At 53.0% G+C, this 23,726-nt stretch overlaps 1 protein-coding gene across 3 annotated transcripts; it reads right to left on the bottom strand.

Annotated features, from left to right (window-relative positions):
- Positions 1 to 206: 206 nt before the first annotated feature.
- Positions 207 to 23,173, bottom strand: STRA8 (stimulated by retinoic acid 8). 3 transcript variants are annotated; one of them, XM_077850038.1, is made up of 9 exons: positions 22,983 to 23,168; positions 15,620 to 15,849; positions 11,784 to 11,859; positions 10,759 to 10,843; positions 8,473 to 8,715; positions 7,416 to 7,701; positions 3,935 to 4,008; positions 2,095 to 2,206; positions 207 to 440 (listed from the first exon to the last, which is right to left on the bottom strand). In XM_077850038.1, exons 2-9 carry the CDS (start codon positions 15,809 to 15,811, stop codon positions 366 to 368), a joined length of 1,143 nt encoding a protein of 380 aa, XP_077706164.1. In that variant the 5' UTR covers positions 15,812 to 15,849; positions 22,983 to 23,168; the 3' UTR covers positions 207 to 365. The 3 variants fall into 3 exon arrangements, with proteins under 3 accessions (XP_077706164.1, XP_077706165.1, XP_077706166.1); XM_077850039.1 differs by lacking the exon at positions 22,983 to 23,168 and adding an exon at positions 22,067 to 22,206; XM_077850040.1 differs by lacking the exon at positions 2,095 to 2,206 and having other exon boundaries at positions 22,983 to 23,173.
- Between the last annotated feature and the right edge of the window lie 553 nt (positions 23,174 to 23,726).

Below are 23,726 nucleotides of genomic sequence, written 5' to 3'. Positions count from 1 at the left end.
CAAAGTGTGCTGCAAGTACCTAATGTCATGGTGCCTCTGGGACAGCTCCTGCCTGTCCTTTCTGGAAAGGCCCGTGGCCTGGGCTTCAGCCAGGCTGCATCCAGGGACCCCCTGAATAGGAGGAGAGGAGGAGCGGTGTGTGCCTTGCAGCAGCCAAGCTAACTACTTGCACCAGACAACCCTGAAACATGCACGCAGGGCCACACTGCTTTCAAAGACTTTATAATAATCAGAAACTAGAACCTTCCAAATGCTCTGGGACAGCCACTCTGAAACGTCCGGGGAGGCGGCAGCAGGAACAGCCTCAGCTGCCGGCATGAATGCCCACCTCGTTGTTCATGCCCTCCCCTCCCAGCCCTGCCGTATCACAGATCTTCATCGTCAAAGGTCTCCATGCACCTCAGCATTATCATCTCATCGTCAATGGGGAGGTCTGGTTCCTGCAAAACACAGGGGGGAAGAGGGTCAATGCCGGGCCCCAGGCAGATGGAAGGAAGGCCCCAGCATCTCCCTCAGGGTCTACCCCCATCTCTTGCTACACCTTCTCCAGCTCCCAGCCAGGAAGTAAGGGCTACAGAGGGGAGGTCCCACTTCCATCTCACTCAACTCTACACTCAATGATCTTCAGAAAGGGTTTTCCTGCACACAACAGAACTGGCTTTTGGGGTGTTTCCAGGATCCCATAAGAGAGAGAGGAGGCCTCTCAAAGCTTTATCCAAATGCCCATCCATGGAGGACAGTGAATTACACCACCATGCGCCCACCCAGTGGTTACCATGCAGCTGTTGGAAATAAGAGGAATAAAAGGTTGTCTTCTGTGGGATATACTATTTAAAAAGAAAAGAGGGGGAGCCTGGGTGGTTCAGTCTGGTTGGCATCCAGCTCGTAGTTTCCACTCAGGTCATGATCTCAGCATCTGGAGATGGAGCCTGCGCTCAGTGGGGAGTCTGCTGGAGATTCTCTTTGTCCCTCCCCTCCTCCCACTCATGTGCTCTCTCTTTCTAGCTCTCTCAAATTAAAAAAAAAAAAATATATATATATATATATATATATATATATTTTACAACACAATGGATAGCATAGTTCCTCACTTGTGTTTGAAAGAATATATAAATATATGTAGGATATCTCTAGAGAGCGGCATTTTATTTTATTTTATTTTGGCATTTTATTTATTTATTCATGAGAGAGAGAGAGAGAGAGAGAGGCAGAGACACAGGCAGAGGGAGAGTCAGGCTTCATGCAGGGAGCCTGATGTGGGACTTGATCCCGGGACTCCAGGATCACACCCTGGGCCAAAGGCAGGTGCTAAACCACTGAGCCACCCAGGGATCCCCAACTGCTTACCTTTTTTTTTTTAAAGAAATAGCTGTATCTTTGCTGAATTAGTGGAGAAAATCCTTGGCTATGAATCTGAAAGGGCCTGTCCCCTTGGTGGCTCAGGCATAACTTCCCTTTCCTCCAGAAGTTTCTGGAATGTACCTTCTATTTTTTTTTTTAAACAAATTCTTTTTTTTTTTTTTTTTATTTATGATAGTCACACACACACAGAGAGAGAGAGAGAGAGGCAGAGACACAGGCAGAAGGAGAAGCAGGCTCCATGCACCAGGAGCCTGACGTGGGATTCGATCCCAGGTCTCCAGGACCGCGCCCTGGGCCAAAGGCAGGCGCTAAACCGCTGTGCTACCCAGGGATCCCTGGAATGTACCTTCTAATCAAGACACAGTCAGCTCTTGGGAAGCAGAAATGACTACCCTTCAAACGCCGACAGCAAACATTAGCCCAGAGTCTCAGAAGACAACAGAATGGCTGGGCCTCTTGGAAAGGGGCCGAGCGGTCATACAACATTGACAGATGCAGGCCAAGGGTCAGGCCCCTGGGACCTGCTGGCCACTCGGGGGGCTCCTCGTCTCAGGCTGCCCTCCATTTCCCTGGATGTCTTCCATCCCCCAGAGTGTATCAGGCTGATGCCCACTGGCCTCAGAGCAGGCCAAGAGAATGAGGCGCTGGGGCCTCCAGTGGGGGGATTCAACACTCCTTCCTGCCAGCCTAAGGGAGGCGAGCCGAGGTCTCCTCCACTCTGCTCTGTCCTACCTGTTTTAACTGAGTATTAACATAGCAAAGGCCTTTAAAAAACTCGATGATCTGCATGTAGAGCTGAAACTTCTCCTCTGGATATTCTGGGTTGCAGTTGGCAAACACCGAGCTGACAACAGAAAGGAGAAGAAACAGTATTTAGACTCCTCATCTGTGGCCTCTGCTGGCACCTGCTAAGATACCTGGATCACGGTGTGAATCAAGCACCAGTAAGTACCCAGGTGAATTCCGGGAGGCCTGTGTTGCTCCGGCGTCATGTGTGGAGCCCATGGGAAAAGTGTGGTCACCCTCGGGAGACTGGCTTCCGTGCCCTAATTTAGCATTCTGAGCGGTGGCCTCTGGAAGAAGGAGCACAGGTGCCTCTCTCCCTCGGGGCCACCCTCGTATAGCTGCACCTGGTCCCCCACAGCTGCCCAGGAGCTCGGGGGGCACACGCCACACCTGAGGTTGGGCTCTGGGATGCCTTCCCTCCACAGGAGGGGAGCACGGAGCACAAGGTGTCCTGAAGGGAGGCAGCCTATTTTGCAAACTCCTTCCCATTGCCTTCCTGAGATGGGGGCAGGGGTGGGGGGTGCAGCCCAACGACTTCAGAAGCCTTGAGAGGTGGACGCCTGAGGGGCTCAGTGGTGAAGTGTCTGCCTTCAGCTCAGGGCATGACCCCGGGGTCCTGAGATCGAGTCCCACATCGGGCTCCCTGCATGGAGCCTGCTTCTCCCTCTGCCTGAGTCTCTGCCTCTCTCTCTCTTTGTGTGTCTCATGAACAAATAATAAAATCTTTAAAATAAAAGCCGGGACAGCCTATGTGTTGACCTCACACCCTCTCAGGGCGAGGCCCCACACTAGTTGTGAAGGAACCCTCTGGAAGTGATCCCTGCCTTTTCCAGGGATAGCAGAAAACATTTTTTAATAGACTGTTTTCCGGTTCTCCCAGTAAAGAGTTCCAGATACTGCTTGGCAAGAACATTCTGGCACAAACTGGTCCTCACAGCCTGAGCCTGGCTCAGAAATAGAAAAAGTCTGCCTCCAGCCTGTTTCAGCAAAACCAAACTCTACTCACAGCTGAGAAGAGCTTGTGTCACCCCTGAAAAGCACTTCGGGGAGTTTGGACAAGTGTGTGGAGGCCGGGTGAGCAGGGACGGGCTGGCCACGCCGCCTCTGGAGGGAGGGAGGGAGGATACTCGCTGGCACACGAGGCAGCAATGTCGCCCCCCGCCCAAAGCAGGAAAACAGAATGTTCCGGGCTCCTTTTTCGCCTTTGGAAGGGCCTGGGCCCTGTTAAGACCACAGCTTTTCAAACTTAGCATGAAATCTCGATGCTAAACTAGCTCTCTTTGTGAAGGTGCCCCCCGTGCTGCAGGTTGAATCAAGCTGCTCCTTCTGGAATCTCCCCAGATCCTGCTTTGTGTTTTCTCACTTCATGGGCCACCGGCTGTCCCCTCCTCCCTTCTCTCCGCTGCAGCAGCCCAGAAAGCCGCTGCTCCCCCTGATGCTCAGACACCTCCTGCGCAGGGCACAGGCCGGTTCCACGTGGCCACAGGTTCTCGATGCCCCGGAGCCGCCCGCCTCTCAGGCCGACACCGCTGCAAGCCCCCCCCAGCCCCCTCCCTCGGGGAAGACAGCGCGGTGGGGACACCCTGGTGCCACTCAGTGCTGGGCCAGGGCGGCAGAGGCGGCTAGCGCAGGGCCGCCAGCGGCGCCATCCGATCCCAGGCCAGCCCCAGGAGCCACAGACCAGAGTGGGTCTTTAAGGACTGCCCGGAATTGGCTCCCTCGGCAGGGCCGCAGGGGGAGCGGCTCCTAAACACGCTGCACACACGGGGCCCTGCCCCCTCCTCACCTAGAGCTAGAAGTACTTGGAGCCTCGCTTTTGTCCAGGAAGCTTGCCACATCGAAGGCATCTTCAAAGAGTATCTGAAGGAAGGCACAGAGCACGGTGTGTCAGAAAGAACTACAGCTGGGCGCTTGCTCGGGGCGGCTGGCGGCGGCGGGGAGGCTCCCTCTTCACCCCTCAGTCCCAAAGGGAGGGTGTGGGAAGGCTGGGGCCCAAATGCAGGGTCTCGGCCTGGTGAGCTTCCTGGGAGGTGCCTGTAAGCGCTTGCCACCCAGAGCCGGGGGGAGGGGGCAGTAAGCATCAAAGACTGTGGTTGTCTGTCTTTCTCTTTTTTTCTTTCTTTCTTTAGAGAGAGAGGGGGCGATGAGCAGGGCAGGGGTGGGGAGGGACAGAGGGAGAGGAGAGAGCATCCCACGCAGCCTCCGTGCCCAGCACACAGCCCGACACAGCGCTCAGTCTCACCACCCTGAGATCACTACCCCAGCCGCAACCAAGTCAAACACCTAACCGACTGAAGCGCCCAGGCACCCCTGGGTCTTCTTCTAGAAGGTGAGAGCTCAGGCACGAGATGCAGCAGCCAGAGCCAGGCTTCCGTTTACGCTGGAAGAGGACTCATCTACACCTCCCCAGACGCGGAGGCTCTTGGCACCCAGGGTTCGTGTCAGGACAGCGGGGTAGGAGGTTGGCGGTTCTGAGGCTGAGGCTGCAGGGGAGCCAGCTCCCGGTTGTGCTGCTCACGAAGCCGTGTGACCTCAGACAAGCGGCCTCATTTCTCCAGGCCTCCTCTTACACAAAGGGAATCACGACCGGGCCTACCCATAGGGATGTTGCAGGAATTAAATGAGATGAGGTACGTGAAGTACCCAGCACATAGTAATGCCTCCAGTATGTTAGCTCTTATTGAATATTATCTGCTTTATAGAAGAAACACATGTTCATTGCAGAAATTTTGGAAAACAGAAACAGATAAAATAATAAAAATCACTGAGAAACGGTTCTACCCAGAGAGATCCAGTGTTGACATATTGACCTAGTTCCCTCCGGTCATTTCCTGTATTTCCAATCTTGCCATCATTTAGATAGTTTTTCAGTCCTGTTTTGACTTTTGAAGACTATTACACACTCTGCAAGACCGTTATCTACACCGAGTAATGTAAGACTTAGCAAGTACGGGTGCGGGATGCTTTGTTACATTTGAATTTTTAGATAAAGAATGAATAATTTTGTAGTGCAAGAAGGGCCCAAATATTGCATGGGGTGTTCTCATCTTAAAATTTTCACTGGGCATGCATCACTGTGTCTGACAGCTGAGAAGAGGAGAGGGAGCTCTCGGGCCCTGGGTTGGCAGGCTCTGGCAGGGTCCACAGGGTCCCTCTTGTCCCCTCACCTGGGACACACTGCTCTTTCTCTGGAGGTCTGCTGTCCTTCCTGTCTTCTAACAATTTGCTTCCCCTGAACTGTATGGGACTCTGGCCATGTGGATGGCCGTTCTCGCGATCTTCTGGATCTTTTTTTTTTTTTTTTTTTAAAGAAGTAGAGTCACCAGCAGAGAGAAGCAGGCTCCCTGCATGGAGCCCGATATGGGACTCAATCCCAGGACCCCGGAATCACAACCTGAGCCAAAGGCAGATGCTCAACCACTGTGCCACCCAGATGCCCCGATCTTCTGGATCTTCTAGACATTTTATGGTGTCCTTCTTTGTAATATTCCTTTGCTCATCTCAAGGAGGATCTGGAAAGAGGTCACTGAAAGGACCAGCCCAGAAGCCCATCCATCCACTCTGCGTTCTTTCCCAGCAGGCCCGCAGCCAGGTCCTAGGCCTTACCCAGTGAGATTCTGGGCCACACAGTATCCTCATCTATGCACAGCGCCCTCGCAGCTAGCCTGGGCAGGGGGGTGGGGGCACTGCCAGGCTCTGTGGTGGTCTGGAGCACCCAGCACACTTACCAGCCTCCCAGGCACACCTGACCCTACTACACCCCCGCCCCCCACCAGCTGGCCCCACACACAGTCGTTCTGCCGAAGAACCTCTCCAGGTGGACCAGGAGCAATAGGATAGGTCTCACTGTAACTGACTTAGGAGCCAAAGTGGGGTAATGGTGGCTCTGTCCCTGCCCTGGGCAGAACTGTTCTCCGTTCCGCTCACCGTGACACCAACCCCGGGCTGGCCCAGGCCTGGGGACCAGGTGTGGTAAAGCCCTGAGCTGGGCACCACTGAGGGATCTGCTGCCAGCCGCCCCCCTCTCCAACTCTAGAAGAATACAAGCCCTCAGCCCTTCCCGAGAAAGGTAAGAGAAGTTGCATGCACAATCTGGGGTCATTATTGGATTCTGGCTTGGGTCTGCTCTTTCTTGAGGAAAGGTTCATGCTGCAAACATGCACACACACACGCACACACACAGTTTACAGTTTGACAGGCTTGTCCACATGTTTGGCATGTATTTTCCTTTTGCCTGCTCTGTGTGAGACCCCAGGGCCAGGCACTTCTGGACACCTAGGCTGGCTGACGCATGGTCTCTTCCGCGGCTGGTGTCCTGGCCCTGCTCCGGCCACGATGGAGGAGAACATGTCCTCTCATTGTGGGCCCAACATTAGTGGACAAACAGATGAGAAGTCAAAGGCTGGTGGAGTGACAGGTGACCGTTGCGTTTCTGCACTGGGCGTTCCCTCCAATAATGCCCTCGTGCATCAGTTACCCCAGGGCGTGTGTTAAAAATGCAGGGGCTGTAGATCCCCAGATGGGTGGGCGTCCAGTGCTTTAGTGCCTCCTTCAGCCCAGGGCGTGATCCTGGAGACCTGGGATCGAGCCCCACGTCGGGCTCCCTGCATGGAGCCTGCTTCTCCCTCTGCCTGTGTCTCTGCCTCTCTCTCTCTCTCTCTCTCTCTCTCTGCCTCTCTCTTTCTCTTTCTCTCTCTGTGTCTCTCATGAGTAAATAAATAAAATCTTTAAAAAAATGCAGGGACTCTGATTCAGTGGGTCCAAGGTGTTTGCAGGTACCTGCCTCCTTAGGAAACTGCATTTGCGAAGGACCAGGGCAGCTCCCCGGTCATGTGGGGAGAGGAGGTGAGATGCCAGCTTGAGGATGAGGCACCGCAGGGAGAGGGGAAGAACCAAGTCTGTGGTGACGTCACCGAGACAGTGGGAAGCCCTCCTGACCCTGGGACCTCCCTGGCTGTCTGCAGTACATGTCCCCATGGTTTCATGAGCAAGCAACTTGCATTAAAAAAAAGAAAAAATCCCAACTGATACAACCTTCTGAGCCTTCTCTTCTCTAATCCCCACGGAAAGGTCAGGATGCAGGAGGAAAGAAACACCATCCCGTGGTTGTGGAGCTTATGTGGGATAAATCAGAAACCCACTGTGTGAGTCAGAATCGAACCCCTCCCTCAAACCTGGTGAGTGACCGCAGGCAGATGTCGGGTTCTGCAGAGTGGACACCAGCTCCCCGGCGAAGCCCTCCACCCGCCACAGGAGGGTGCGCTCACCTCCTCTGGGGTAGAGACGAGTGAGCAGCTGGCTCCTTGGCTGTCAACCCCACTGTCCTTCGTGCTGCCCTCGGTGCAGGCCGGCTCCGGACAGGCACCCGCAAGGCTCGAGGGGGTGCTGTGCCTCTGTGCCCAGGCCTGCAGGAGGCTGGCCTTCATCTCCTCAGAAAGGCTCTGCCACAGGTGGGAGATGGCCGCAGAGACGATGGGGAGCATCACCTCCTGGGAGGAGACAACCCCGTTCCCAATCAGGAGGTCCATCGTCTGCTTGTAGAAGTTGAGGTACCTGGAACAGAAACGGTAGCCCTGAGGCCGGAAGCTGGTGGACCACGGCCCCTCCGGGAACCGGTTCCTCAGGACGCCGCAGCTCTGTGGTGTCCAGGGGCTTGGCCTTCCCAGTCTGAGTGGCCCGGACGCTCGGAGAGCAGAAGCCAGCGCGGAGGACGTGGATCTCCGCCCCGGGGTCCTTCCCCACGTCTCCCTGGCGTCCCCATGAGCTCTCTCCCCGAAGGCCAGACGGCGAGGAGCATCGCCTGCTCAGCGCCACTCCCCGCGAGTGTGCGGACAGGCCAGGAGGCTTGCTGACTCGGGGCCTGAGAGTCAGGCTCAGCGGTGGAGCGAGCCTCCTATTGGGCCGACACCTCCAGCGGCCACCCTGGCTGCCATGGGCTTGAGTCCGTGGAGGGGCAGGGAGTGGCGGTGGGGGGTTTGAGCCAGGTGTTCACTGTATTTCTTACTATAAGACCAGTAACACAGCTGCTGCTGGTGGTGGTGGTGGTGGGTGTATGGTGTTTGGTCCTTGTAATCCCATCAACAGCCCCCACAGTCACCCCAAATATATACCCAGTCTGAGTCAGCTCAGTGTATGTGCTGTGCAATGCAGCTCTAAGGCTCTCTCTCTAGCCCACCCTGAACCCCTCCCGTATGGAAATTCTGGAGCTTCCCAGATTTGGGGCCCGGTCTGAGTGTGCACAAACAATGCTGCATGCCACAGACAGAGCCTCTGTTCCCTTCCCCACAGCCTGTGCCCGAAGCCACCCCTCTCAGCTGTTCACACCGTTCAAATTCCATGAGGTCTGGCAACAAGGTGATTGGGGAGTGCAAGAGCTCCACTTTTTTCTCTTCCTCCTCCTCCTCCTCCTCCTCTTCCTCCTCCTCCTCCTCTTCTTCCTCCTCTTCCTCCTCGTCTTGGTCCTCCTCCTCCTCTTCCTCCTCTTCCTCCCCCTCAGCATCCTTCCCGACTGCCTCAGTTGGGCACCAGGTGGCAGAGCTTTTCTGATGAACCTTATTTGAGACCAGGCTGGTGAGAAAACAGAAACAAGAGAACGACAAACTAATGTCCCTCATCAACAGTGACACTGAGACTCTGAACACAATTTTAGTCTGTGTGTGTGGTCACATCATGACCTAGGAATGCAGGATGGCTGGTTCAAACATGGAAAGTCAATCAATGGAACTCACTGTATCAACAGACTAAAGAAGAAAAGCCATATGATCCCCTCAACAGATGCAGAAAAGCAGTTGGCAAAATTCAACATCCATTCATGACAAAAACTCTTAGCGAACCAGGAATAGAAGGGAACTTAACCTGATAAAGGGCATCTACAGGGGAATCCCTGGGTGGCTCAGCGGTTTAGCACCTGCGTTCGGCTCATGGCGTGATCCTGGAGTCCCAGGATTGAGTCCCGCTTCGGGATCCCTGCATGGAGCCTGCTTCTCCCTCTGCCTGTGTCGCTACCTCTCTCTCTCTGTCTGTGTCTCTCATGAATAAATAAATAAAATCTTCCATAAAGGGGGGGCACCTACAAAAATCTACAGCTAACGTCAAACTTAAGAGTAAAAGATTAGCTATTTCTCTGCTAAGATCAGAGATAAGACAAGGATGTTCCCTCTTACCATTTCTATCTAAAATCATACTGAAGATTCTAGGCATCCAATAAGGTGAACAAAAGCAGTAAAAGATATAGAGGTTGGAAAGGAAGAAGTAAAACTGATTCTGTTTGCAGACAGCACTGTAATCTATGTAAAAAATCCTGAAGAATCTACGAATATGACTAGAACTGAGAAAGGTGTTTAGCAAGGTGGCCAGATACAAGGTCAACATACGAAAACCAACAGTATTTCTATATACTAGCAAAGAACAATTGGAAATGGAAATTTTATGAAGTACCATGTACAATAGCACCCCAAAACACAAAATACTTAGGTTTAACCCAAAAGCTCCACCTAAAAAAGAAAAAAATGGAAAAGTTAGACTGTATCAAGATTTTAAAATTCTGCTCTTTGAAAGGCGGTTTTAAGGGAGTGGAACAAGGATGCCTGGTGGCGCTGTTGGTTAACCGTCCTACTCTCGGTTTTGGCTCAGGTCGTGATCTGGGGTAGTGAGGTCCAGCCCTGCCTCACTCTGCGAGATGTCCACTTCAGAATCTCTCTCCAGATTTCTCTGTCCCACCCCCGTGCCTTCTCTCTCTCTCAAATAAATAAATCTTTTTTTTTTTTTTTTAAGAGTAGAACAACATGACACAAGTTGGAAAACTGGGATTTGTACCCCAGAACCTCTTCATCCTGATAGTAGTAATCCCTAGGAGGTATCATGTTGAGTTTAAAAACAAGTGCACCAGAAGAAAACATAGGAGGATTCTTTTTTTTTCTTTTTTCTTTTTTTTAAATTTAAAAAAAATTTTAAGAGCAGAGGAAGCCTTGTATTCTTGCAAACCTAAGTAACAATAGCAGATTGACAGATTAGACTTCATTTTTGTGTGGCTAAGACAACAACAACAAAACACAAAAACATCAAAAGAAAAATAATAAAGCAAATGACCAAGGGATAATTATTTGCAAGTCATATCCTGAAAGAGAGATAATTTCTCAGTATAGAGAGCTTCTACAACTATGTAAGGAAAACACCACCAACCCAAGAGGAAAATGGGCAAAGAATAGTCACAAAAAATTCCCGGGAAGGGAAATACAAATGATCTTGAACAAAGGCACTGAATTTCACTCGTAATTAATCATAATAGAACAATTATAAAATATAATTAATCTATTCCTGAGCTCAGAACCACACTTTAATTGCTGCAGGTTTATAATGTGTCTAATGAAAAGTCCCAATTATTATCATTTTAAAAGAAATTTAGCCATTCTCATGCGGGCACACGATAGAGGTATTGATAAGATTTTAGTATGGGACTAAGTGTGAATCTCAAATTGGTAAGAAAAGGAAGGCTTATGTGATGAATGGGGTTGGGGTCAGAGGCTAATCATATAGGAAACACCAACGTGATTGTCTATCTCGCTGAGACCATCCCTCCTTGCTGATTGTGAGGTGGTTCTTGGGTCTTACCTGGGATTTCCAGAGTACATGCTGGCATACTCCGCCTTGACTTCCTCTAAGCTGTTTGCGTTCCCATCCTCCAGGTTGAAGGATTCTGTTGGGGAGGTGAAGGCCGGAGTCTCAAAGGAGGAAGTCTGGCCTTTGTCGAGTGTCCGTGGCCCTTCTGATCTAGGTGGACCATGAGTGGGTCCCTGACCCCGTCCAGGTTTGGTGTTAGGGAGTCAAGGGCCCAGTTTCACCTCTCCTTCTAGAGGTGAGGGGACAAGCTCCTTGCATTGGCCCCGTCTCAGGACGCCTGGGTGGAGCAGCCATTGAGCATTAGCCTTTGGCTCAGGGCAGGATCCCGGGATCTGGGATCTGGGATCAAGTCCCACATGGGATTCTTAATAAAATCTTTTTTATAAAATCTAAATAAAACCTAAAAAAAAAAAAAAAAAAGAACTGGCCCTTCTTAATCAAGACACCAAAATATCCCTTTTAAGGTTTAGTTTCCGCCACATGCCCAGGCAACCACCTCTCCCAAACTGAGTGCCAAGAAAGGGAGCCATGCCTGCCTTTGCTTTTGAGTGTGACAAACCCCAGTCTGCTTCCTCTCTGGTCTCTCAAGATGGGATCAGGTGCCTGATGATGTCTGTCTATCTGTCCAGATGTAAAGTCCCTGAGTGCAGGGGCATGAACCTTACTGGACCCCTGGCCCAGATGTAGGGCCTGGCACACACTGGGCATGCAGTATTTGTTCACTTGGCTGAACCCAATCCCTCTGTTTTCTTTTTCTTTTTTTTTTTAAGATTTTATTTATTTATTCATGAGAGACAGAGAGAGAGAGGCAGAGACACAGGCAGAGGGAGAAACAGGCTCCCTATAAGGAGCCTGATGCAGGACTCAATCCCAGGACCCCAGGGTCACACCCTGAGCCAAAGGCAGACACTCAACCACTGAGCTACCTAAGCACCCCTAATCCCTCTTTATCAATGGAAAAACGAACCAGTCTTTCCCTGGGAAGGAGATGGGGGTGGCAGATGGGGATCTATTACCTTTCAGCTTCAGCAGATTATCCAAGGTTTGTTCCAACTCCTGAATGTGATTCTTCGCCTTATTCAAAACCTGCCACTGGGGACAGAGATGGGCAATGCTGAAAAGCCAGCCTTCCACCGCAGAGACCAGGGTTTTTCGGCCACGGGAGTCCATTCCCTGGTCTGAGGCCATGCTCCCTCAGATGCAAAGTCACCTTCCTTGACATTTGTCGATCAAAATGGTGGGAAGTTTGTTCTGATATGCAGGCGGCATGAAGTTTCATTTGTATTCTGGAAATGGTTCTCACAGAAATTTTCAAATATTTTGGAACAAGCCGTGTTGGGCAAACTACTAGGGCTTCAGAAGGGAACAGCTACATATACTCTTTGAAAGTGGAATCAACGTGAGAGAAGAGCAGCCCCAGGCTGGCCCCAAGACCCCAGGATTAACTTCTGCTCAGTTGTCACAATGAGCAACCGGCTGCTTATGTGCTGTGCTAGGTGCTATGCTGACCACGGTGGTTATCTGCGAAATGCATCTACTCTGGGTGACCCGAAAGCTCCTCAAATGCTCCATCCACTCGGACTCTGAATGTCCTGTTGCTGCAGGACTAAGTCACGAGCACTGCCCTCCCCCTCTCCTTCTTTCCTTCCTTCTCCCCCGTATTCCATACGGAGTCAAATGGTAACTGCAGGATTGTTCAAAAACAAGAAATGCTAAATGTCGTTTATTACGCCGGCACCTGATACCTGTCCGGAGTTACAGCCGCTCATTGGGCACAGGTAACAGGCAGAGACAGGTGTTAAGCCCCCGGGGCTGGGGGGCTCACAGTAGGTAGGACGGCCCAGCTTTCCAGCAGGAAAGACAAGACAAGCGTGGAAACCAACTACACGTAATACAAGCTGGAATCCAGTAAGCGCTGAAGGGCCTGGGAGCAAAGGGCCATGGGAACACACGGGAGGGGGGGCTGATTCCAGCGGGAGGTGCCAAGAAGATGCGGAGCTCAATCGGGATGAGGTGAGGTCATTCCAGCCATCTGGTCCCGAGTGAGCCACTGTGTTGGCTCAGTGGGGACAGAGCCAGGGAAACCAGGTGCGGTTCAAGGAAATTTTCTGGAATTTTTTTTTTTTTTTTTGGTATGCTGATTAGGGCCTTCGTTCTGGGCCAAATTATATCTCCCTGAAAAAGATATGTTGAAGTTCTAAGCCCCAGAACCTGTGAAGGTGACCCTGTTTGGAAATAGGCCCTTTGTAAAGAAAGGCAATCAAGCTAAAATGGGGTCCTTAGAGTAGGCCCTAATCCAACAGGACTGGTGCCCTTATGAGGTGGGGACATTTGGATGCAGAGACAAACACACACAGAGGCAGGACAAGGTGGAGACACGGGGAGAAGGCGGCCACGTGACCACCGTGAGGCTTCTCTAAGGCGAGGAACACCGAGGAATTGTCGGCCGAGGCTTCTACCCCGGAGCTTTCCGAGGGAGCGTGGCCCTGTGGATATCGTGATTTTGGACTTGGAGCCTCCAGACGTCCAGCACGGTAATTTTCTGTTGTTTCGAGCCACTCAGTGCCTGGGGTTTTGCTGTGACCGCCCTCGGACACTGAAAGGACTCTGGTCCACCGTGACTCCCGCAGAACAGAGCGTGGCCTCAGGGATGCCACGAACACAAAATTCCGAGTTTTGCCCGCATCAGGACAGAGACAGGAGGTGGCTGGAGAGAAGGCCTGCTCCACCCGCTGTCTCCTGGCTGTGCCATTGCAGGCACATGGGCTTAGCTTCCTGGCCCCTCGGCTTCCTCCTCTGTAAAGGGAGGCGCTCTGAATGGAACCGTGGGGACTCGGGGAGCGAATACACCGGAAGCAATAGCAACGCTTGAGCCACTGTGACAGCACCCCATCTTTCCACGCAGTGACCTTGTTGGAACTCCACCAAGGCTTCTGAGGGCGCTGTTACTATTGTCCCTGTTTAACAGACATGGTGACCGAAGCCCGGCCGGTAGCATGTCTCACGTGACAGAGGCCAACCCACCAGGCTCTCAGGCACCATGTCGTGAGGTGCAGACTTTGGGGGGGGGCAAGACAGTTTTCCTCTACATTTACTTCCTTTCCTTCCTTCTCGCTCTGGTTCGCCGCCAGTCCGCGCACACTTCCCCAATGACAGGGACTTTGAGGTTGTCAGTGTACCCCTGGAACAGCAGCAGAGGCCTGCGCACCCAGGGGACAGGATGCAGGGCTCTGCTGGGCAGACTCTTTGCCCTGAGCCCCTGAGGCTGGCTCGGTGGATGCTGGAGGAAGAGCCCTCCCACCCCTCTCGCCTTCCACACCCTTCTACAGGAGCAGGTGGGGTCTCCGCTCTGATTCTTTCAGCTAAGAACACTCGCAGCCCTACGTGGCACCTTGCACAAAGGTGCTCGGAGACACAGCTCAATTGAGGCACATTCACACATTCCACACGAGTGAGAGCGTATGATAATTGTCTTGTTCTGATGGGCTTATTTTGCTTAGCACAATACCCTCCAGTTCCATCGACGCTGTTGCAAATGGCAAGATTTCTTTCTTTTCTTTTCTTTTCTTTTTTTTTTTTTTTTTTTTTGATGATGACTGAATAGTAGCAAAACAGAGGAGCATAGGGAAAAGGGGAAAAAAATTAAGACAAAATCGGAGAGGAAGACAAACCACAGGAGACTCTTAAGCATGAGAAACAAACTGAGGGCTGCTGGAGGGAAGCGGAGCGGGGTGGAGGGGGTAACCGGGTGATGGGCATTAAGGCAGGCATGTGATGCCATGAGCCCTTGGGTGATATACAAGACTGATGAGTCACTGACCTCTGTCTCCAAAACCAGTAATACGGTAAGTGTTAATTAGTTGAATTTAAATTAAAAATAATAATAAAACAGAATAAATAAAATACAATGACAGCTTGACAGAGGCTCTGGCTCTGTGCCCGCTGAGGAGCAGCTCTGCGTGCTCAGTGAGTCAGAGGGAGTCCTGTGTTAGCTCTGTCGGCAGGAGGCTGGGGGCTCATGGTCCCTGTCCTCCTTAAGTGTCGCTTCGCTGAAAGCACCAGCCCAGGGGAGAAAACCCACTGGCTGAAAACAGTCACAGGGCAACGGGCTGGACTCTGGAAAGAGCGCCAAGTCTGGATCCGGGAACGGAGGCCCTCCTCCCGGTCCTGCCACCACCACCCAGGCTGACAGGTCCTTTCTGGCCCGTCCTCTGTTTCAAGAAGCTGGGGAGGGGGAAGGGGAAGGTGTCAGGGCCCCACCCCTACTGGAGGCCTCCTATAATGCTCCTGCAGCGACAGGAGCTCTGCTCTTTCCAGCACCACCCCAAGCGCCCGGACCCTTCCTCCACGCTCTGCTAGGGGCATGAATAGGCAATAAGGAGGCCACAGAAGGAGAGAGGTGAAATCAAGGGCAGGAAAGGTGAATGCTTACCTGGAGAGCTCTGTTGCCTTGGGAGAGGACCAAGTTGCACACATGTGCATGTGTATGTGCGTACGAGTGTGCGTGTGCGTGTGTGTGTTGGGATGGAGATGCAGGGTCCGGGAACAGCTGCTGGAGGCTCACCCCCATCCGCTCGTGGGAACCCTACAGGAGCCGTGGGCTAACCAGGTCCTAGTACTTCCCTCCGGGCCAGGCTGGTCTGCCACAGGTCGGGAACGGCCAGCTCATGCTTTCCCCCCCGGGTGGCCACAAACAGTGCACCCTGGATGCCCACATCGGATCCCTGACCTCACCCAGGCTGTAGGCCTCTGCGTGGGAGCAGTAGGAGTGGGAGCCCCTGGCCAGTCCCCCACCCGCCTCACAGTCCCTAGACATGTAGAGACACTCCCTCCCACCCCCAGGTCCCCATACCTTTGAGGCTGTGAGATCAGAGTGGGAGTAAACGGTCTTCCTGAGGTCACTGAACAGCCCTGCCAGGGTGGCTCGGTGGCGGGCTTGGGAAAGGCGTCGACGGGCCACCCGCGGCTCCAGCTCCCGCAGCTGTGTCAGCAGCCGGGGTGTCACTCTGCCACTGGGGTTACTGCCTTCTGCGGGGGTCGCCATTCTCAGCTGCAGCGTAATATTATGCCTTTTGGGGGGCCCTAAGTAATAAAGATACAATATTTTAGAAAGAGGAAGGCAGAGTGAAGTGGAAAGGAAGAGGGTACCACTCCCAAGCAACGGGTCCCAAACCAATGAACATGATCAATAACAGACATGCAATAATTAAGAGATGACGCAAAATCTGTTCTATAAACCAGACGCCTAAAAACAGTAACCACTCCTATTTGACTTACCAGCGGAAGGGCGCTGCTGCTTTGCACCAGAAAGTTTCTAGAACACTGCAGGTAGTCACTAGACACTTGTTAACTGACGGGCTGCGGCCAAAGAGAGCAAGCGAGAGCCCAAGATCTCATTCCTCACCGCCTGTTAGAAGCTGGACAGCCACGTGTCCCACTCTTTGCAGGCTTTCCCACCAGGACAACGCACCCCTCTTTGATCTGGACGCTGGTTACACAGGTATATATGCAAAAAGAGGTCGGGCAAGTTGTGTTCCTTAGATTCATGGACCTCTTCACATAGAATATCATATATATGGACATATATGGATATGCATAGTATCTCAAAAAGAAGAAATGCACCCTTCTACCTGTGAAAGCAAAAAGTCACATAATGACAGAGAAGTGGAAGCATGTTTGCCTTGTCCTGCTTCTAGTGGGTTCCATGGACGATCATTGTGTTGTCTCTTGTCACATGTGAGTTTACAGACTGGAAGTCCTTCCCCAGGAGAGGCGATTCTGGGACTGATAAGTAACAGTTGTTTTTTTTTTAAGATTTTATTTATTTATTCATGAGAGGCACAGAGAGAGAGGCAGAGACACAGGCAGAGGGAGAAGCAGGCTCTGTGCAGGGAGCCCGACGTGGGACTCGATCCCAGGTCTCCAGGATCACGCCCTGGGCTGAAGGGCCACCCGGGCTGCCCAATACGTAACAGTTTTAATAGAAGACTAGGGACTAAGGTCTCTTGCCTGAGCCATGGACCCCTCCTTCAGGTGCTCACCCTGGCACGCAGAGGACAGCCGGCTCTTCGGACAGAGGAGCTGCATCTTCATCATCTCTGCGGCCCCAGTAAGGGCTCAGTGCTGGGGTTTTGAGTGAATTAGAATGGGAGCCCTCTGCTGGGGTCGAGGGCTGCACAGGGACAGGGTGTGGCCTCGGCACCCCCTGGGGGCACCGTAGAACATCTACATGCCCAGGCCCCACCGCAACAACACTGGATCGGAATCTACAGGTGGGAGGCTGGGCCCTGGCATCCGAGGGGCAGCCTGCACCCCCGGCAACGCTGACACGGTCACGGTTTGAGCCACCACTAGGGCACATGCAGCGACGCCTTCCTCAAGGAGGCTTGGGGAAGCTTTCCTGCTACCTTCTGGCCGGACAGTCAGCCACAGGGATAGTAAAGCCAGCCAGCCAGTGTGGACTCGCCCACCAACAACGTAATTTCCATCAGCGGGTGTATTTTCCCTCGCTTTGCTTCTCAGAACAACAGTGGGAAGATGGTAAGTGGGTGCCTGCTCTGACCCCCGAAGACCAGGTATGACCAGGAATGCCACCAGCAGCACGCAGAGGACGGCCACCGAATCGGCCCAGGCCCCTCCAGCCCGACGGCTGGGCGAAAAACTAAGTGTAGCTGGACCCTGGCAAGTCTTCAGCAGGAGGCAAAGTGAAACAAGGAAGGTTTCAAACTGCCTGGAGTAAAATGAGACCTTTTTGACTCTAGGAATATAGGTTTTCTTTATTTGCTTAAATTCAGGAGAAATGAACGTCCCTGGACACTGGGAAATTTAAGTCAATGAACGGAGGTCAAAACCCCAGGGTTCTTTCAGGATCTAGAATTCTGTAAGAGCCTCAGAATACTGATACCAAAGGCCCCTCGGCTTGTGGGGAAGCTGGAGCTCCCGTGGTGCCAATGTTGGTATTTTGGGTTTTGTCCCAGGGCTCCACCTAAACACGCTCCCCACAATACCCGGATGGCTGTGTGGCTTCAGTCATGGGGTAAGGGTGCAGCCCGCTGCCTCTCCCACTGGGGACAGGCCCTCCCGTGGCTTCTCTCCCCAGGGACAGCCTTCCCTGTCTGCCACTGGGGGGTGAAGGTGGTCCCAGAGCACCCAGGCCACCTGTGGGCCTCATCCCACATGCTGCAGGTGCCCCGGGTTCAGGGCTCTGAGATACCTTCCGTTTTGAGGCAGGAGGGGGGCATGCATAGGGATGATGGCAAAGAGCCTTCTCTCAAGCCCAGCAGATATTAAACCTGGTAAGACCTCGTGCAATTGCAAAAGTCCTCCTCCTAAGTGCCGCATCCTGCTCTCACTAGGAAAGATTTGCTATGGTCTCCAGGTACGCTTGGTGACTTGCGCTGTGGACCTGACGGGAACTGAGGTGGGTAATTTTTCAGACAGAGCTTTTTGTTGCCTCGTACAGGTGGGTCTGTCCGGACCTTTTTTTTTTTTTAAGATTTTATTTATTTATTAGAGACAGAGAGAGAGAGAGAGAGAGAGAGGCAGAGACACAGGCAGAGGGAGAAGCAGGCTCCATGCAGGGAGCCCGACGCGGGACTCGATCCAGGGTCTCCAGTATCGCGCCCTGGGCCAAAGGCAGGCACCAAACCGCTGCGCCACCCAGGCTGCTCAAGTCTGTCCTGACTGCACCTGTGACCTGGGTCAAGGGCTGGTGCGCCCAGGATGAGTGGCACAGAAGTCACAGTCCTGGTGAGGAGGGGAGGCAGGAGCCTCCTCCCGCCTTTTCCCTGGGCTCTTCTGCTAGGAAAGGGAGAACTGACTAAAAATGAGATTGAGAAGGGATCTTTTATTTAAAACTGAACAGGGGCAGCCCGAGTGGCTCAGCGGTTTAGCGCCACCTTCGGCCCAGGGCGCGATCCTGGAGACCCGGGATCAAGTCCCACATCGGGCTCCCTGCGTGGAGCCTGCTTCTCCCTCTGCCTGTGTCTCTGCCCCTCTCTCTCTCTGTGTTTCTCATGAAAAAATAAAATCTTTAAAAATAAATAAATAAATAATGAAACAGAACAAAACCAAACCTCTCCTCCTACGTGTCCTGTGCAGATACCAAGCGTATTGAGGACACCGCACCAGCGGTGTAGGGAATTAGAGCAGTGTAGACAGTAGAGTCTGAGACTTGGTCCCCCAGGCCTGGAAATCTACATTTTAAGAGCAGTCCCTTCCCTCACTAACAACAACAGAAACATTTGCCCTCCTGCCACCACCTTCTCTTCTGTTGCCCGCTGCCTGTCCCCCCAACCTGGGACACTGGCCCTCTCTGTTCCCTGCCCCAGTCTTTACCTATGGAGAGTCAGCTTGTCCTTCAATTCCTAGCGTAGATGCCACTTCCTCTAAGAAGCCACCCAGCCCTGTCCACACCGGTTTCTAACTTAATCTTGTCTTGCCAACAAATCAGTAAGATCCTTGGTCAGTATTCATGTACTCAGCGTCTAAAGTGTCCGTCCCCGGGGAAGTCAGAACAGGGTAACAGCGGGGATGGGATTAAGGTACCAGGGATGGTACCCGGGCAGCGGATGAACTGGTGGAGGGAAAGGCAGGCTGGAGTTAGGACTGGCTCAAGACCTGGGTTGTAACTCCAGCACCGTGTTCACCAGCCAGGTGACCTTGCACGAGCCAAGAAGCCCGAGGCCTTAGTTCCTTCATCTGTAGAAAGGAGAGGAGAAGGTCCCTCACTAGGTTATAGTCTACACTCTTCCGCCTCTCTAAGGTCATGATCACGATGCTGTGACTATCGGGAGCAGAGGCGCGCAGCACCAGCCACTCGCATCCCAGCAGAAGCAGAGCACACAGTGGTGTGGGGAGCTGCATCTGAAGGAATTCTGGCCACTGCAGCCGCAGGGATAAATGTTTACCGGCACTTTTTCTTTTTCTTTTCTTTCTTTTTTTTTTTTTTTTTACCGGCACTTTTTCTGTGCAAACTCCATTCATTCTGCAGGAAACTGGGGCCAAAGACACTAGGCATTTCAGAATGGCCACAGCTCCGATACACATTCTCTTTTAAACGCTTGCCAGTGTGTTCAGACCCATTCATCAGGTCAACGTGCTAAGCACACTCTTCAGTCTGACAACTTCGGAGGACAGCTTCATCGACATATTTTTCTAGAAAGGCATGGTGAGGAGTCATACTGTCAGGCCTTATTTTTATTATTTCTCACCTATAAAGCAAAGTCTCCTTCCATTACCAAATATTTTCCTATTAAAATACCACTTAATACCCACTGGGAGCTGACATTTTTACAAACTCCACACACGAAATTAAAAGAAAAGAAAATAGGGACGCCTGGGTGGCTCAGTGGTTGAGGGTCAGCCTTCCCTCAGGGTGTGATCCCAGGATCCGGGATCCAGTCCCGCCTCCCGCTCCCGGCATGGAGCCTGCTTCTCCCTCTGCCTGTGTCTCTGCCTCTCTCTCCGTGTCTCTCATGAATAAACACATAAAATCTTAGGAAAAAATATGACCTCCCCCTGTCTGAGATTCAGAAATTTTCACCATTTTTAAGCATCACTCCACAAAACATTTGAGTGAGGTTCTCATCAGCAAACCCTAGACAAACATACACAGCACTCCGGATGAGGACAGCCGGGGGCTCAGTGGATTAGCCCCACCTTCGGCCCAGGGCATGATCCTGGGGTCCTGGGATCGAGTCCCACCTCGGGCTCCCTGCGTGGAGCCTGCTTCTCCCTCTGCCTGTGTCTCTGCCTCTCTCTCTCTCTTTGTGTCTATCATGAATAAATTTAAAAAAAATTTTTAAAAGGGGGATCGCCCGGGCAGCTCAGCGGTTAGCGCCTGCCTTTGGCGGAGGGCGTGATCCTGGAGTCCCCGGATCGAGTCCCGCATCGGGCTCCCTGCATGGAGCCTGCTTCTCCCTCTGCCTGTGTCTCTGCCTCTCTCTCTGTGTGTCTCTCATGAATAAATAAATAAAATCTTAAAAAAAAAACAACTCTTAAAAAAATCTTAAAAAAGAAAAAAACACCAAACACCCCTGATGAGGTTCTGCAACCCCAGGCAGCTTCCTTTGATGCCCTGCCCGGATCAGATCATGTCAAGGAAGACCCAGAACCATCCTCAGACCGAGGGGGTCCATGGGGTGACACAGACCCCGGCGCCCGGCCGGGACCCCCGCCGGGATGGATGGCGGGGCGGGGGCGCCCTTCCCGTGGTGCACGGCAGCCCTGACCTGGTCACTGGCCTTGAGCCGCCACACGGCCGGGCGGGGCTCCGGCTCCTGCCCCCGCCCCCTGGAGACGGAGCGGCGCGGCTGCAGGGACCAATCACGGCGTGTCCCCCGCCGCCCCGGCCAATCAGGATGCTCGCCGGCGGGCCAATGAGGGGGCGGGCGGGGGAGGAAACAATGTAACCAGTGGCCCGAGGACACACGGGGACACACGAGGGGCGGCTGAACTTCTCACCTCGCCAGGTGGCTCCTTCTCACGCGGGGACAGGGAGGGTGGGGGGGGCACCGCCTCTGCCCCCCCCCCCGGGTGCCCCACGCGGCCTGTGTGCGCCCACGGAGGACTAAATGGGGGTCGGTCCCCTGGCTGGTTCCACTCACGCTCACATGGGTTTATGACACCCACCTTCCAGAGTCATCTTGAGGCTTACAGGAAACACCGTGAATGAAGGGTGAGGACCAGGGGCTCCCCACCTCATGGGAAAGGACGCAGACTCGTGAGTGGGAAGGGACCAGCCGTGCACAGCGGGAAGGGGGCCAGGGGAAGGATGTTTCAAAGAAGGGAAGAAGGGGGGCGCCTGGGTGGTGCAGCGGGTTAAGCTGCTGCCTTTGGCTCAGGCCATGCCCCAGGGTCCTGGGATCGAGTCCCCAACTGGGCTCCCTGCTCAGCGGGGAGCCTGCTTCTCCCTCCCCCTCTGCCCTTGCTTGCGCTTGCTTTTCTGCTCTTTCACAAATAAAAATCTTTAAAGAAAGAGAAAGAAAGAAAGAAAAGAAAGAAAAAATGAGAAAGAAAATGAAAGAGAAAAAAAGAAGAAAGAAAAGAAAGAAAGAAAGAAAGAAAGGAAAGAAAGAAGAAAGAGAAAGAAAGAAAGAAAGAAAGAAAGGAAAGAAAGGAAAGAAAGGAAGAAAGAAAGAAAAGAAAGAAAGAAAGAAAGAAAGAAAGAAAGAAAGAAAGAAAGAAAGAAAGAAAGGAAGAAAGGAAGGAGAAATTGGGGACAGGGCATGAGAGGGGTTGCACAGAAAAACCCTTTAAAAGCTCAGATTAAAATAGCAAGAGGTTAAAAAGGACTCACTCTTGGGGACAGGAGGAAGCAGCTCCTTTTCCAGTTTAGGGGAAAATTTTTCCCCCCAAACAGAGATGTACTCTGGTCTTTGGGCCTCTTTTTGCCTGATCCTCTGCACCCAGGAATGTTTCCTGATGGCCCTGATGGCACAGTGAGGCCCCACCCGGTGCCCCCTTGCTGCTCCCAGAGGGCGGGTGAACTGCTTGCCCTGGGGCAGGGGTTGCCCAGGGGTCACGCACCCAGCAAAAGCATCGCGGGCTTGGGGGCCCCTGGATTTGGATTCTAACCCAGGAGCACCCTGGCGGTGACTGTGAGGACGGGAAGTAGGCCCTACCTAAGCCACCCCCAGGGCCCCGGCATGCGACCGCCGCTCCTGAAATTCAGCTGTGGTGGGTGGCACACCGTCTTTGAAAGGATTTTGGTGGAGCATTAAGTTATGTGTTATGTCTAAAGAACCTAACACACAGAAAGCACCTGGTGAGGATCCATTATCCTCCTCTTCAGGGTAAATGTAAAATGTTCATTTCCACCGGAATTCCGCTCAGGCTGAGGCCCTGTCCCTTCGGGCTCTCGGGCAGCCTTTGACACAGGGTCTGCGAGGGCCCCTGAGGAGCTGCTGGCCCCCGTGTCGCCCACTACCTGGTGGTCTCTCCCCTGGCCCTGCCCTGGCCTCCCACTGCAGCCACCCGCAGTGCTGCCGGGCCCGGGAGCAGACGGGAGGCCTGCGGCCTCGCCTTGGCACCGAGACCACGCAGAGAGGTTCAGAAGCCCACCTGCCCCGGGGTTTCATCCAGTCACCCCCCACCTCACCCCTCAGCCACCACCACACAGACCTGCCTCCCTGGATGTGCCTCACTGGGGCACGGATCTGCCCCCAGAGGAAGCAGTCTGGGGGCCAGGGGGCGTTCCTGGGAGAACTGCTTACCTGCAGCCGCCTGACTTCTTTATTGCAAATGGAGATCTCTGTGTCAGTCAGCCTCCTCCACAGCTGTGAGGAGGGAGGCTCTGCTCCTGAACCCTGGTACCTCCGGGTGGCTCCCTTGGGCTTCTGGTACAGAGTTCTCCCTGGCAACATCCAGACTCTCTCACCTTTTGACCCTGACCCCTCCCTCCCAGTAGCACAGATCCTGCCCTGAAAGATCCCCTCTTACACAGTAGCATAGATCCTGCCCTGGAATATCCCCCCACCCCCGCATAGATCCTGCCCGGAGTTGGGGAGGGGCACTCCCTCCTCCTGGATTCAGCTCAGCACAGGTCCACCAGCAAGCCTCTAAGGTCCCTGCAGTCGTGCCAACCCAGTGTGGCCACCTCTGTTCTGTGCCCCTGGGCCCTGACTTTCTAGTTGGAAGAACAACCTTTTGTGCTTGTTCCCCATTGTCGGTTTTTATCCCCTTGGTGTGATAAAGGGCGGGGCCTTGGACCCTAGCCTCTTATCCTTCAAATGACATGAGAGTGATGGACTGTGTGTTGCGTGTCCACTGTGTTCCTATTCCTGATGGGCGAGCCTGTGAAGAGTCTTATCTCCATTTTAGAGATGGCGAAGTCAGACTCCAGGAAGGGCAGTGATTTGCCTAAGGTCTAAACATCTAAGGTTCTTTTGGGTTCTTTGTTCTGTATGCCTTTTAGGGTGATGTTTAGTGAGATGAATATCAACTACCGTACGCAAGAG

This window comes from Canis aureus, chromosome 15 (genome assembly GCF_053574225.1).
Source record: "Canis aureus isolate CA01 chromosome 15, VMU_Caureus_v.1.0, whole genome shotgun sequence".
Taxonomy (NCBI): Eukaryota; Metazoa; Chordata; class Mammalia; order Carnivora; family Canidae; genus Canis; species Canis aureus.
Note: the sequence above shows the minus strand (reverse complement) of the source record. Positions and strands in the feature narration are given on the sequence as shown.

Coding starts and splice junctions, on each gene's coding strand:
- STRA8 (XM_077850038.1), bottom strand. CDS start 15,811: ATGGCGACCCCCGCAGAAGGCAGTAACCCCAGTGGCAGAGTGACACCC. Junction 11,860..15,619: donor CTGATCTCACAGCCTCAAAG/GTATGGGGACCT, acceptor CTCTGTCCCCAG/TGGCAGGTTTTGAATAAGGC. Junction 2,207..3,934: donor CCAAGTACTTCTAGCTCTAG/GTGAGGAGGGGG, acceptor TTCTGTTGTCAG/CTCGGTGTTTGCCAACTGCA.